General features: G+C 42.5%; 2 protein-coding genes across 6 annotated transcripts in view; one reads left to right on the forward strand and one right to left on the reverse strand.

Moving 5' to 3' along the window:
* Positions 1 to 5,538, forward strand: part of syt1a (synaptotagmin Ia) — a 106,676-nt gene extending 101,138 nt beyond the window's left edge. For all 4 annotated transcript variants that reach the window (XM_042078843.1, XM_042078845.1, XM_042078844.1 and 1 more), the window contains one exon: positions 1,174 to 5,538. In XM_042078843.1, coding sequence (XP_041934777.1) covers positions 1,174 to 1,380 — 207 coding nt within the window. In that variant the 3' untranslated portion in view covers positions 1,381 to 5,538. The remainder of the gene's footprint in view (positions 1 to 1,173) is intronic.
* A 3,082-nt stretch (positions 5,539 to 8,620) lies between these two features.
* The window catches only part of pawr (PRKC, apoptosis, WT1, regulator), a 60,565-nt gene continuing 55,145 nt past the window's right edge, over positions 8,621 to 14,040 (reverse strand). For both annotated transcript variants that reach the window (XM_042078848.1, XM_042078847.1), the window contains one exon: positions 8,621 to 10,401. In XM_042078848.1, the coding sequence (XP_041934782.1) occupies positions 10,315 to 10,401 (87 nt within the window). In that variant the 3' untranslated portion in view covers positions 8,621 to 10,314. The remainder of the gene's footprint in view (positions 10,402 to 14,040) is intronic.

Raw genomic sequence — 14,040 nt, forward strand, 5'->3', positions numbered from 1 at the left:
GCGAGCAAATACTTGTTTTGTCACCGGCAGCCAAGAAAAATAGAGTAGGTGATTCAGAAAGGCTTTGGGTGTTTATAGGTGAATGAGGCACAGCCAATAGCTTGTAAAGATCTTATAAAATGTGCTCTTCGTACTTATAAATTTGCTTCATAGGCGCTTCAGTTTAGCAACAGAGAATTAAATGGAGTATTGATACAAATAACATCACATCTGTGTTCTGATCATAAAGTATTTGTTCTGATATTGCCAATTTCTTCCAGTAAAACAGCAGTTTCACTACAACTGTTTTTTTTCAACATGATACAATTACATTAAAACAAGTACTGTTGGCCTGTGAGCTTGTTAAGTCTACAGAATGAAACTGAGTTGTTCTTGCAATGGTGCTATTATGAGAAATAACAGTTGGAATTATTCAAATCAGGTTGTGTGAGCAGAACATTGTTTTATACTTCACGGTCAACAGACACAACTGAATGGAATGGTCTTCCATCCAACATTAGGGAGGCAGGCTCAGTGGACATTTTGGAAACACTTTACTTAACAGTATCGACATAAGAGTGACATGACACCGTCATGAACATATGACAGTCATGACGCATGAACCCTAACCCTAATCCTAACCTCTAACCCTAATCCTAACCTTAATCCTAATCCTAACTCTAACCCTAACCCCAACCCTACAACAAAAACCGAACGTCACTTAATAACAGAAGCGTTATGTCATAAACGTTTATGACTTGTTTATGACACATTCATGATAGTGTTATGTCACTCTTATGTCAATACTGTCAAGTAAAGTGGAACCGACATTTTTAAATCAAAACTTAAAACATTCCTTTATGCAAACCATTATGGACATGTTTTAAATTCATAACCTCTGAACCCTTGTTTTATTGCTTATTTTATTATGCATTATCCTTTGTTGTTTTATGTTTTATCCTTTGTGTTAACAATTCGTGTTAACAATCTTAACCAGTGTTGTTCCAATTATATTCCTTTTTGTGTTACTGATTTTATATTTAATATTTTACTTTGCCTTTTACATGGGCTACATTGTTGTTGTGTTCTAAGACCATGGTCCATGGTGATAATTAACTATAAATAACAATAAATTGAATTGAATTGACACCAACAATGCACTTCCCTCTTATTCCCTCTGCCTCCCTCTAACAGAAAGTTCAAGTTGTGATAACCGTTCTGGACTATGACAAGATCGGTAAGAACGACGCCATCGGTAAAGTCTTTGTGGGCCTCAACAGCTCGGGCACGGAGCTTCGCCATTGGTCAGATATGCTGGCCAATCCACGAAGACCCATCGCCCAGTGGCACGTTCTGAAACCCGAGGAGGAAGTGGACGCCCAACTGTCCTCCAAGAAATAAGAGTTCTGGTGGTGTGTGTAAGGGGTGGCACACCCAATATGTAGTGCTCATAGCCAGTGTGTATGTAAATACCTCAGTGATATAAGGGTCCATTCACTGTCATCCGCCATTTATTAATCGTCTTACGGAAAGTTAATAATGAAAAAATGTCACCTTCTTTTATAATTGTTGATAGTTTGTTCACCCCGCCACCTCCCATGATCCCCTCTGGGGCTTGTGTTTCTGTCAGGTTCCCCTCAAAATTAATTCCACACACCCTCCACTGGCGCCTCTGTTGGTCAGTTGCCATAATCTTACCCCCCCCCCCCCCCCTCCCCCAACCAAATGCCCCCTTCTTTTAAGCAATATGATCTGTATAGATAGCGCATGACTGAAAGAATTTATTGTACCACAGTTGTATATATCAGTATGCAGACAAAATGATTTCTAGTTTATGTGTTTGTATGTTGTTACCTGTTTCCTAATCTGTGTATATCTCGATGTTTTTAATAAGATGTTCTATTTTAAATTATGTAAATGCAGATATAGGAGAGACGATATATATTACAGGATTTAAAAATTCTACCTTATTGCATTCCAGAAAAACAAGATGTATAAAATTCCAACCTGCAAGATGCTAGTGGAAGTACAGTATACTCACAATGTAAAGGACGGTGTCAGATGTAGGGTTCATTTGATGAACTAAAAAAAAATGTAAACCTAAACAATATACAAGAAATCATAACGAAAAAAGTAGGCCATTAACTAATATGGTTCAGTGGGGGGGATAAAAACAAAAACATAAATGCTGCTGGATATTATACAAGCACATGATTTCTTATAACTTTTTGTACTGGTTTGTCCATATGAGGACCTATGCGTTTTGCTGAATTTATAAGTAGATGCGAACTGACCAGCCTTCATTTTGTTTTGGTTTCTCATTTGGTCAGGGCTTCACACGGTGATGCAGACAATTATGTTTTAAGTGAAATAGGTCCTCATTTAAAGACCAATCAAGACCATGTTGTCCTTCGAATGTCCCCTCACTTCAGACTGGTCTGCTTTAAACCCAAACGTCTATTCCACAGATACCCTTCTGGAGACCAATCGCATCATAAGTAGTCACAAGCCGTAGCCATTGTGTCCTTGAAGCTTGATTAACGATGTTTTTGTGTTAACTGCTTACTTTTACTAGCCTTGTTGTTGGAAATATTACGTTCAGGATTACGGAGTTCAGTCTCCTGTTACGGAGCAAGGGATTTTGACTCTAGCTTTAAAACAGATATTTTTAGTCAACGTCGGAATATTTTTGGTAACTGCATGATTTTTTTTACAATCTTTGCTAATGGCTGGGATGGGGGGAGGACTATTAACACCAGGGGGTGTCTCGATGGAAGACCTCCTTGCCTTCAAATTAAATGAGAATCAAGAGTAGAGAGCGAGCGTTTAAACAGTAATGCACGTTTAAACATTGTTAAAGTTGAATTTTAACAAACGATCGTAATCGGTGCGGTCAGTTTGCAAACCGCGCTGACAGAAAAGGGAAGCGAGTTTATCAACACTGCCATTTTTTTCAGGGAGGCAACAAATGTACATCGACCCTCTCTTCATGCACAGTCCACAATAGTGGTCGTAGCTTTGGTTCATCGGGAACAATGTCTTTTGGCCGCAACCGTGCCCTAACTAGCAGTCTTTGCTTTCTGTTGCCTTCTCACAGTGACAATAGAGCTAGCCATGATTTACTGCCAATCTTCTTTCTCTTGTGGCTACTGTTTTTGCACTGTAATGTCTTTCAAACGGCGTTAGCCTGTTACCGAACACCATTCAGATTGTGAAAATTGTCGACTTTGTTTCTTTCGGGACACGGGATCGCAAGGAGCTGGGGCAGTCGCCGCCCAAAGCTCTAGTTGCACATTCTTATTTTATCGCTGATGCACAGAGGATCGACAGTGACCTCCCTGTGGGTCGCTAAAGGGTTTCATAGTGTTGGCCGAATATATGACAACATATGAGAATTTGAATAAGTAACCGTAAAAGTTAATGGTCTGTATAGATAACATGAGTCCATATGTCCTTTAAAATCAGTCTTACAGGAGGAGGACATGTAGGGGGAAAAAACAAAAGAAGTTAATCCATCAAAACCATGTCTCTTATCTTGGAGGAACCTCTTGTGTATACTAGATACTAGCTTCAGGAGGAGTTTCTAAATGTTTTCAATGTTATTGTGTAGTTGATAGCACTATTACAAAAAGAAAAGAAGCTATTTGTCATTCCATAACGTTCTCCGAGGACTGCTTGGTGTATCACTGTGACTGCCGTGTGTGCGTAGAGATGTAGACTTTCTCAGTAGGTAGCCCAGTTCGTTATGTAGTGATGTCGTAACTGCCATTCGCGCCCCTTCTACATGCCAAGTGAGAGTGTGCAGAGCAGAGCAGCATCGTCAGTCTCTTCTAACTGTGGACCAATCGGGTAATTTGACGGAGCTGTGCGCGCTAGGGAAGAGAGGAGCGTTTTCTTTTCGTGAGCAGGTAGACTCACATAACATTTCATTGAGCACTGTGCAATACTTGTTTGTTCATCCCATAGTGTTACATGGGTGGTGTTGCCTGAGGTAAAAAAGTAAAATATAAAAGCAAAAAAAAAAAAAACATTTGTTGTATCAGAGGTATTCCTTACCAGTGAATTGGTTAGGACAGCACATGTAGATTCTGTGTAGATTGGACCTTCTGTTCAGGTTCCCTCCCTTATCCTGGTTAAATTTTTTTGTCCATATAGATCCAACATTCGGAAAGACAATGGAACATGCCAAAATCAGAAGAAAAAAAATGTCAAAAAGACAACCCCCCATCCATCCAAACCGAAACATATATGTGTACATATATTTTTTTATATTTCTCCAAATATAATTTATTCAAGTCAGTATATGACAAATATACTGTATAAAATTTGTCAACCTTGTTATCATGAATCCCATCCATTATATAGTATCGATATGATTGAGTATATTTAATTATTGTTGTTATTATTATGGTTCATATTGGTACTCTCTGGTTATTGTTATTTCGGTGCCCCATCGAGAGTATTTATTTTTTATTTTAATTTATAATTAATTTCTTAAACTCAGAATGTATACTTTGAACTATGTATTTAGATTTTACCTTTGTTGTGGGACCAAATTGAATTGAAGATTTAATTTATTGTTGCAATAAATATGATTAATGTGTTTTGTTTATATTTCCAATCCTGCTGTTTACCATTGGTAATTAGCTGACCCCCCACAGACATTCCAGGCATTTAGAAAGACCGAAATGCTCTTTCACTGGCATACCCAATTTGAAATGCCTCTCATATGACAAATCTCTGAGTATTTTTTTTTGTTTAGCATATGTTCAATTAATAACAGATCCCGAATTTAAAGTATGCTTTCTTTAAAAGTGCACAAGGATTTGAAATCAGAAACAGAGTCCAATGCACCCAGGATAGGTAAAGAAAGGCAGTATTGCAGGTGGCATTTTAGACTGCACGGGGTGTAGTGTAGTACAGTATCTCCAAAAAAGCCATGACCTGCGCTGCAGTAATAATGCTACCCTAGCTGTTGCTAACCAAAGCATGCACGCTACAGTACGTGATGAAAATCCCCTCTCCACAGATCCCTGAGTACTTGCTGTGCGACTTTTAGAACTCTGAAATTCTCGCTGAGGACTTGCGACAGCAACACAAACAAAAAAGCCACACTAAACTTTTGAAGACAACCCCCCGATTAGCAGCTGACTACAGAACGGATCTGGCGCAGGTGTGCCGCATCCACGCCAGATCAAGGCCAGATCCGTGCCGTGGGTCAGGCGCTACACGAGGAAGAGCTGTGTAAAGAAGTAGAATCTTGATGCTGTAGAAAGATCCTAGTTGCCTTTGTGTATATCAACTGCCTGCTTGAGTATTTTTGTGCGTGGAAAGTTTCTCTGTAATCTTGTAGATCTGTTCGGAGTGTTTTTTCCTGCCATATCGCTCGCGACGACTGTGAGCTGACAATTATATTGCTGTGTATACCTTCATTTTTGGCGAGGTGTTTTACAATTTTGTTTCACTTTGTGTAGTGATTCACTCTGTGGAGTTTTCTGACTGTTGTTATATAACTTCATATACACAAATGTTCAATAAAAATGTTTTATTTCCTGTTGATACAGAAAAACGACCCATTGCTTTCTTGGACTAAATTACTTCTTGGGAAGGCTGGGATACAGCACCCCATTTACTCTTTTATTTGTTCTCTCTTTAGACTGTCTATGGTTCTCTCAGTTTAGGGTTAAGCTGAGATGGGAAGACCTTTGAACACAACATTTGTTTACAATCAAACCTCTAAAGGTTTATTTCTCATGTGAAGATGTCTCACTACACATTAGTAGCGTAATATAAACCACACTACAGTGTGTGCAGTTGATGTTCTGTTTCTGACATAAAGCATATGGCCAAGTAAACAGAAAAGGAGGCCATAAGGAACATACATAGGTTACAGAGGCCTCTGAGCTGGATTGGGATATATTAGAGAATAAAAGTAATATATTGTCCTCTTTTGCTGGAAGGGATAAGACAATGACAGGTGGGATGCCCAGTCTTGTGCCAACATTTCTACTGTCTCTCTGCCCCCTCTCACACCTCCTAATCGCTGTATCAAAAGTGTCCAATGCTGCAGATCTAAATCTGAAGCCACCTTGGGAACATGCAGTATTACAGATGATTAACCACACTGATGTCCCGCTCTCTGACAGTACCGCCGAGTCCCACTAGGGGGCATACATTCAGGGACAAAGCACCTTCATCTTACCACCCCTGATGCTCGGCAGGGGCTTCTTCAAGGAGCTATCAATATGACAAAGGGCAAGCATGTGGAGGGAAAACCGATAGGCAAGGAAGTGGCCTGCTCTATTTTTAGGCCTGCTGCAGAGTGCTCGGTGAGAGGTTTGTGGGCGAGAATCGAGATAGCCGCGTCGCTGGCGCTGTGACAGGAGGGGGAAGCCTGGTGGGGTCAGTGTTGATAACTGACATTGACATTTGTGGAAGTCTGACCTTTGTGGCAAGCGCAGCAACGTAGAGAGGGAGGGATGGAAGGAATGTTATTGTAGCCACTTGCCGCCTTCTCAAAACCATGAAGGTGCCATGTAATATTACACAGCTATATTATGACTGCAGCTACACAATATGGCTATCAAAAAGCATTTCATTTCTTGTTATCCTCTTTGAAAATAAGAAATAATTTAGCAGTCTGCACACTTCTTGATTTTTTTCTTTTCTTGTGTTTTATTTTGTCATACTTGGCTGGATAACGTTTCAAGCTTTCAGACTTGTTCAGATTCACTAGCAAACACAGGTAGCTGTCATGATATAGGTCATGAGACAGTTTTTCTGTCCTGCACCTGGGATGTGGACAACCACCTCCCACAATCCTCTGTGGAAATCTCATGTAACATGTAACAGCAGCTGTAGGTAGGGGTTAAAGCCCTTTTCGTACCATGTATGAAATTGCCACTTAACATCTTCATAAGGCATCCATGGTCAACAAGAGATAGTACATTTTGAAACCTGGCACTCTGGCTTCCTGCTGATTTATTATCATGGCTGCAAGAGGGGGGAAAACTACACAATGATGGTATAATTTATATATTTTGCCCGCATCCTCCATCTTGAGAGTGCTTTCTGGCTGCCATTGGGCAGCAGAGATGAGTAGAAAGATAAGCTAGATTGAAGCTTGGGACCGGGCTCATGAAACCCAAGATAATGACATATGGGCTCCTTCTAGAGCAAGATAAGAGTTTTGTTTTTTTTATCAGCTCCACAGAATCAAATGCATTCGGCTGGACGTGGCTCCGGCCATTTCAGACTATTACGTCCGTATCAATTTCCTGCCAGACGCCCCATCTGAAAGTGAATCTTCAAGGTCTGTTTGAGAGTAATGACTAAGAAATATTACATTTATTCCAAGCGAGGCCTTAACATTCTGTACATGCACTACTATTAACTTCTCCAACAGAACACCCATTCAAGAGTAAAACTTTACATATGTGCCTCAAATTTATAATTATGTTTTCCCATTTTTAACGACGATGTACAAAACTTTGACATTGGTTGAGAGATTTGTGACTAGGTAGGCTTGAGAGATTTGTGACTAGGTAGGCTTCTGGACAAGCACCCTACTTCCTGAGGATGTTTTGGGGGCAGCCTGTAAGCTTTTAGTGCCGGATATGGTGTTTTAGGGAGAGGGCTGTCTATGTGCGTCCAGGGGCATGGAGGGTCCAGTGCAGGGGTGTCTATTAAGGTCAGGGAGTGTGTTTATACCATCTCAAGGGGATGGAGGGGGACATTCCTGGGATGGTTGGACTTCTTATTCCACCCAGACTATCGTGTACACATAAACACACACACACACACACACACACACACACACGTCATTCAAAACTTTGTTCTCCAAATATCTGCCAAACAGCTGAAAGAGAACGGTGAATGAAAGGTGAGGAGAAACCAGACAGGACTAAAACAAACAATGGAAGGGTTAACTGGAATGCTTTAGATCTAGGCGGCAGGGAAACAAATCAGAAAAGTTAATTCCCAAAGCCGTTCAATAAAAATGCAAATACAAAAGGCCAAAGTGAGTGGTGGGAACTGACTGTCCTGGAGCCGCTGAAGGAGGATGAAGCAATTACCTGAGCATTAGGAGAGAGGGAGGGGGGCGCTGGGGAAGGCCATCTGCGTGTGCCTCCGTCTCAGGGCGCCGGGATACTAATGACCAGCGCCGCAGCCACTTTATTAGGAGTCTGTCACGATGTGATGGAGACGCCTCGACGCAGATACTACAGAGTCCCTCGTGAAGGGACTGGCAGTGATGTGGCTGACAGGTAGGTGGGGGAGCGGGGTGATTGAGTGGCGGCGGGGGGGGGGGGGTCGGAGAGGGCCACAGATATATACACACACGCGCACACACACACAAACACATACTTCATAGTCTTTCTCAATCACGTACAACCTCTCGCAGAATGACAATGACAACCACATTTGCTTACCCACACATGGACACACACTCTATCAAAAACACACAAAACACACACACACACACACAGACACAGTGGCTTGTACACCTAGTTTGAGTACCGAGATTGTTGCGCGTTCGACAGCGAGGCCTCACTGCCGGCCGTCACATTACATTACCGCCTCATCGGCATGGCATCATCACATCAAATTAGCCTTAATGAACACAAACGAGGGTGCGAGAAGAGAGAATCAAACTTTTATTAAATGACTTCATCTTCTGTACATGCACAACAAGGGAATGAATGAGAGAGAGAGAGAGGGAGAGAAAGAGAGAGAGGGAAAGAGAGAGTGGAAGTGCGAAGTGGATTGGACCTCAGCCATTACCCAGGTCCCCCTTCTCCCCTCCCTCCCTCCCTCCCTCCCTCCCCAGACCAAAAAAACTCCCATCCTTCCATCTTTCTCTCCTTGTTTATTTAATCTCACCACCCCCCCCCCCCCCCCCCCCCCCCACCTTCCCCATTCAGCATCACTGAGTACGTATGTTCAAAGCTGGAGATGTGCTGTGCTTGACGGGCTCTGGCGCGGAGACCCAAACCACCTAAATCCAGTCGGTGAGTCATAGACCCCACTGTGCTTGGCTGTGTTCGCACACTGCTATTTGGAGTAATGTTAAGACAGCCCGCTGCTGAATGAGATGCTCTTGATAAGGCATGGCGTTAAAGTACGTCGGTCCTTTTTTTTTTTGCTGATTTGGTTAAAGAATAATATACAAAATGAAAATGCACTGCAGCAGCCTATTCTATATTTTCTTGCTCACCTTGCATCATGAAGAGCTACCTCTACTGATACTGAAGTAAAAGAAGTTTTGTAAACGTCATGAATTATAACATTGATATATCTCTATGACACAAAATATAACCTGTAGCCACCAACATGATTGCTTCTTCAATGCTTACATGATTCTTAATGGGATATACTTTAAGTATTTTATTTGTTTATGTGTCATGTTTCAATTCATCTTTAATGACTTGAAGACGTTTGTTGCTTATGGGTTTTTTTAGTTAATGCAGATTGAACAAAGAGAAATGGACTTTTGAGAAAAAATTACCAGAAAGAATGAAACTTTTGCTTCCCCCAGGGAGATGACCCTGACATATTTTTTGAGAGCAGACACACAAAATGTGCAGGACATTATTTCCACTTTGGCTGATGGAAGCAGCGATTTTGCCTCGGATTTGGTCTTAATGGCACAGGCTCACACCTACGGGCCTTGAGGTTTTTATTTTTGGCTACCGCCATCAGCGGAGGGCTTCAAACATGCCTAAATTGTGGGAGAACAATGCCATGGCTAACCTTCAATGTCTGCTGCCCATTGCCTTGGGTGATTCAGAGTTGGTCACGTGCCACTCATGATAAAGGTCATAAGCCCTTGGAGCTAGCACTTGGTGGTGCAAAACATTATACATTCAATTTAATTTCCTTTTTCAGTTTTATCAAAAAAACAAAAAAAGCCTATGTACAAAACATTTACATTAAATAGTGTTGCCAGACTATAGTTGCCCCATTCGATTTTGCAAGAGGACCTTTATAACCCAAAATGCATTGCGGTGCCAGCCTGCAAGCTCTACAAGTGCTGTTCATGTCAGGCGGCCGCTTCAGATGTGTAAGGGAACAGGGATCCTCACGTGACACTAAAGCTGAATAACTAACTAACTAAATAACTAACTAACTAACTAACAAACAAACAAACAAACAACAACAAAAAAGACAATAAAACAGGACGCTGACCTCTGCCCCAGCCAAAGCTGCCCACCCTCCCACCAACATTGAGCACACAGGCTTTTCCTTTCCCCTTACTCCTGCGAGGCCAAACAGACAATCCAGATGCGTCTTCTCTCTTCTTTCTTCATCCTTTCTTCAGGCCGCCCCGGGACTCTACCTCGTCAGCTGGCCCACCACCTTCAGCAGAGTTTTATTCTCCTGCTTTAACTGCTCGTTCTCGTCCTCGATGTCATCCAGATCCTGCACAGGCACAGAGGACACACGTTTACAACTGTTGCTCGCACTGTTTGTTTGTCTGTTTGTATAATTTAAATCCATATCAGCACCTAAGGCTATTTAATGGCCAGAACATGGTATGCTATAGTAGAAGATATGGGAGATCAATATGGAACTATTACAAGCTTAGCAACAATTATATTTTAGAGAAGGTTTTTAAAATCTATGCTAGCCAGAAATGTTAAAGCTTTCAAAGGTGGCACCTTACTAAGAACATCAACCACAATATTTTGACTATAAAATCGTTGTCTTTTGGTTCACAGAGCAGGGCAAAAGAATAAATATGTTTCACTGACAGGCGTTTTACAAAATTGGGTTACTCGCACTTTAACATAAAACATACTAATGAATTAGTAATTCATTTTGGTGCAGTTCTTGGGCAAATTCACATTGTTATCAGTTTATGTCCCTATCCTAAGCTATGACAAAAGAGGAACAACCAGCACTCAAGGAAATACCACTAAATTTATTTTCAGAACAGCAGCAGAACACAAAACAGACACACGTGTCACAGTCAAGTTCTTTGTCATTTATCTGTTGTGCTTTAGCTGTCTTTACAAATCCCTGGACATGCTATGCAGTAGTCAGACCTACATGTAAGACCGAAGGCAAAACCTCCCTGCATGACCCCCCCAACATACTAGCTAATCAGTAGTCTGGCTATGATGGAACTTGTTGATGTGTTGTGTGTGCATATCTTGTGATACTTCAAAAAAGACGTTCTTTCCTAAAATGACAACAATAAACTCAGACCTTCACTTAGTCAATACAGGAGAGGATATAACGCAAATCACCATTGTGTTCCATGCTGAATAGTGTGACCTTTAAACGAGCGCTGAAGGTTATTTCAGAGTTGATAGTCCCTGTGCTTGGTTGACTTACCACGAGGGTAACTCGAACGCTAAGCACACGGAGCGACACTGTATAACACACACACCTCTCTGCCATGTCACACGAGATACCACAAATGACATGCAGCGTTTTAATTAATGTAGTTGATTAGGAAATTGGATTTGTGACGGGTCACTGAAGATTCGCAGTGAGTCTGAGTGTTTCGGAGAATTTCGGAGTGTGGTCTCTGCATTTTGGTCAATTTCTTCGGATGAACATTATCTGCTCAGATAGATAATGCCTCCGAACTAACTGGGTCTTCCTCTTCAGAAAACAGGCTTGATAATAACAAATTAAACATCAACTGTTTTAATTAGACACAAATGACGTGTCCCACTGCCCCCCTCCCCCACCCACCCACCATTCCTCCCTCATGCCCCCCTCCACCCTCCAACTCATCAAAGTCTCACACTGAAGTGACAATTCTCATTTTCGGGTGGCTCCATCACTAATGGACACGACAGGCCATCATCCAAATCAGCCACGCAACGCTTGTCGGGGAAACTTAAAAGGGAAAAGACGGCCTGTAAGTCAAACAACGGAGGTTGTGAAGGTCGCAGCCGAGAGGGGGTGGTGACGAGGAGACATTAATGTCTGCCATCGGCCCCAACAGCGCAGTTCACACTGTTCATTTAACAGCTAATGGCTGCCTGCTCTAGTGAGGCAGGTCAAAAAAGACCGGAGTTGGACCTCTGGGAAACAAAGAAGAACTTGTTATTCTTTTGGATTTGAAAATAGGTATTCAATCCCAAAGTTCATCCCAGAGTCCATTTATCTAGTCGTACTTTTCCTCACATAAGCAGATTTTCTTGCTCGATAAAAATATGTGCTGTCTGCAACTCGTTAACAGGTAGATACTCTTTCCCTTGTGATGAAATCCAAGATGACTCTCGGACCAATTGGTGCCAGGTAACGGTCCTCCTCTAAAGAGTTTGATCCAAAGCAAATGATCAAAGTCTAATTTTACAGTCTCAGGACAGATATGAACCCTCTGCAATCTTCCACAATCCCATAATGCAATGGAAAAACCTCCCAAAGAGGTTTGGACATAATGATTACCATGATTGTTTCTGATGTATTTTTTACCCTGATTCTAACACTGCAGTCTTTGTGCTTCATCAAAGCTTTTTGATCTCAGGAGCTCATTAATCATCATGCAATAATTTTGCATAGATGTGCAACAACAGGACCAAAAACAAACCCAGAGCAGTACTTCTGGTAAACTGAACAGAACTGCGCCTACTGACCAGCACTGGCCAGTTCCTGTTTCTTGGCAGTTGCCAGCGAGTTGGGTATTGTCTTTGGACTATGATCGGAACAATAGTCAGACAAAAGCCTCGTTCAGAGGATCATTTTCCCTCGTCTTGGACATGAGAACTTTTTCATCACCTCCCGTTAGGATTCCCCTCAAGCTGGAACAGCAGACGGGGAACCGACTGTTGACCCCGCGTCGGGACAGAAGCGGGCGCCCTGATGGGAAAGTTTGTTTGCCAGCTCTCAGAAAGCCGGGTCTACTGGATCGCTGCGTGTTCTATGAGCCGACGGACCCAGGTGGCCTCCCATCGCAGCCCTGGCAACCTCCGAGCAAGGAAAAACAGAAGCACAGCCGTTCTCGGACTCGCCCTCATTGTTCGGGCCAAAAGCCAATGCTCTGTAAAGCCCTCAAGAAAGGGCAGAAAGTGAATAGCATCTCAGAGAATAAAGAAAAATCCTTTTGATGTATAAATACTTGAGAGAGAATACTTGTGGAAGGTCGGAGGGGGGGGGGTAAATAAAGTGCACTCAGAGACCCAGAAGTATGGAGTCTGGATTCTGGAGCCAAACTGCAAAAAAGAGAACATGATTCCTCAAAAATTTGAGTCCATAGGGCACAACACCATGTGGCATCTGAGAGAGATTAGAGACCATTTTGTGTAAGCGGCCCCTCAGGATCAAGCAATAAAAAGAAATGATCGCTCTGATGGTGTGGAGCTAATTTTGCTCGAACAAAAATCCTTAACGTCAGTAGGCTATGCAGTGGCAAAGCTTGAAAACATGTGCCCTTCATCACATGTGTCCTTCATCACATGTGTCCTTCACCAAAGAGGACAAAGCCCCTGTGTGGTGTGCTCATCTAAATGGGGCTATTTGATTGGTGTAGGTTGTAAGGGGTTCTATGGGAGGACTATCGGTCAGAGAACTAGCAGTTACAGCAGCTGGTTTAAGTCAAAGAGATGAGGGGAGAGAACCACAAAACCACAATCTCTCCCTGTCCCTCTGTCTCGCTCACCACAGTGTCAGAGACATGGAAGTATATGCACCACACACGCACAGACACACACACGCGCACGCGCACACACACACACACACAAATAAAGCCTCCCTTGCTACAGCCCGTCCTGAATTTAAAGTGTTTATCAAATACCAATCAGATCCAATTCAGAGGCAGAGGCAGCCGCGAGGGGTTGGGAAGCGGAGAGTGCTTTTGGGAGAAACCTGCGCAAGAGTAACTCCAAGTGGGGGATAATTGTAATCTCCTGCTTATCCTTGAAACGGCACCACAATATCAGGCTGATTGCCGGGAGATAGCGAGGTGGTAATTTGGCAATCGTTTCTATTTAGTTGCCGGCTTCGCGGGACACAGCTGTGAGAGACTACCCAATACCGGCGGTGACACACAGACAGACACATGCACGTGCACACACGTGTGCGCACACACACACACAAAGAGAT

This window comes from Alosa sapidissima, chromosome 22, assembly GCF_018492685.1.
Source record: "Alosa sapidissima isolate fAloSap1 chromosome 22, fAloSap1.pri, whole genome shotgun sequence".
NCBI lineage: Eukaryota > Metazoa > Chordata > Actinopteri > Clupeiformes > Clupeidae > Alosa > Alosa sapidissima.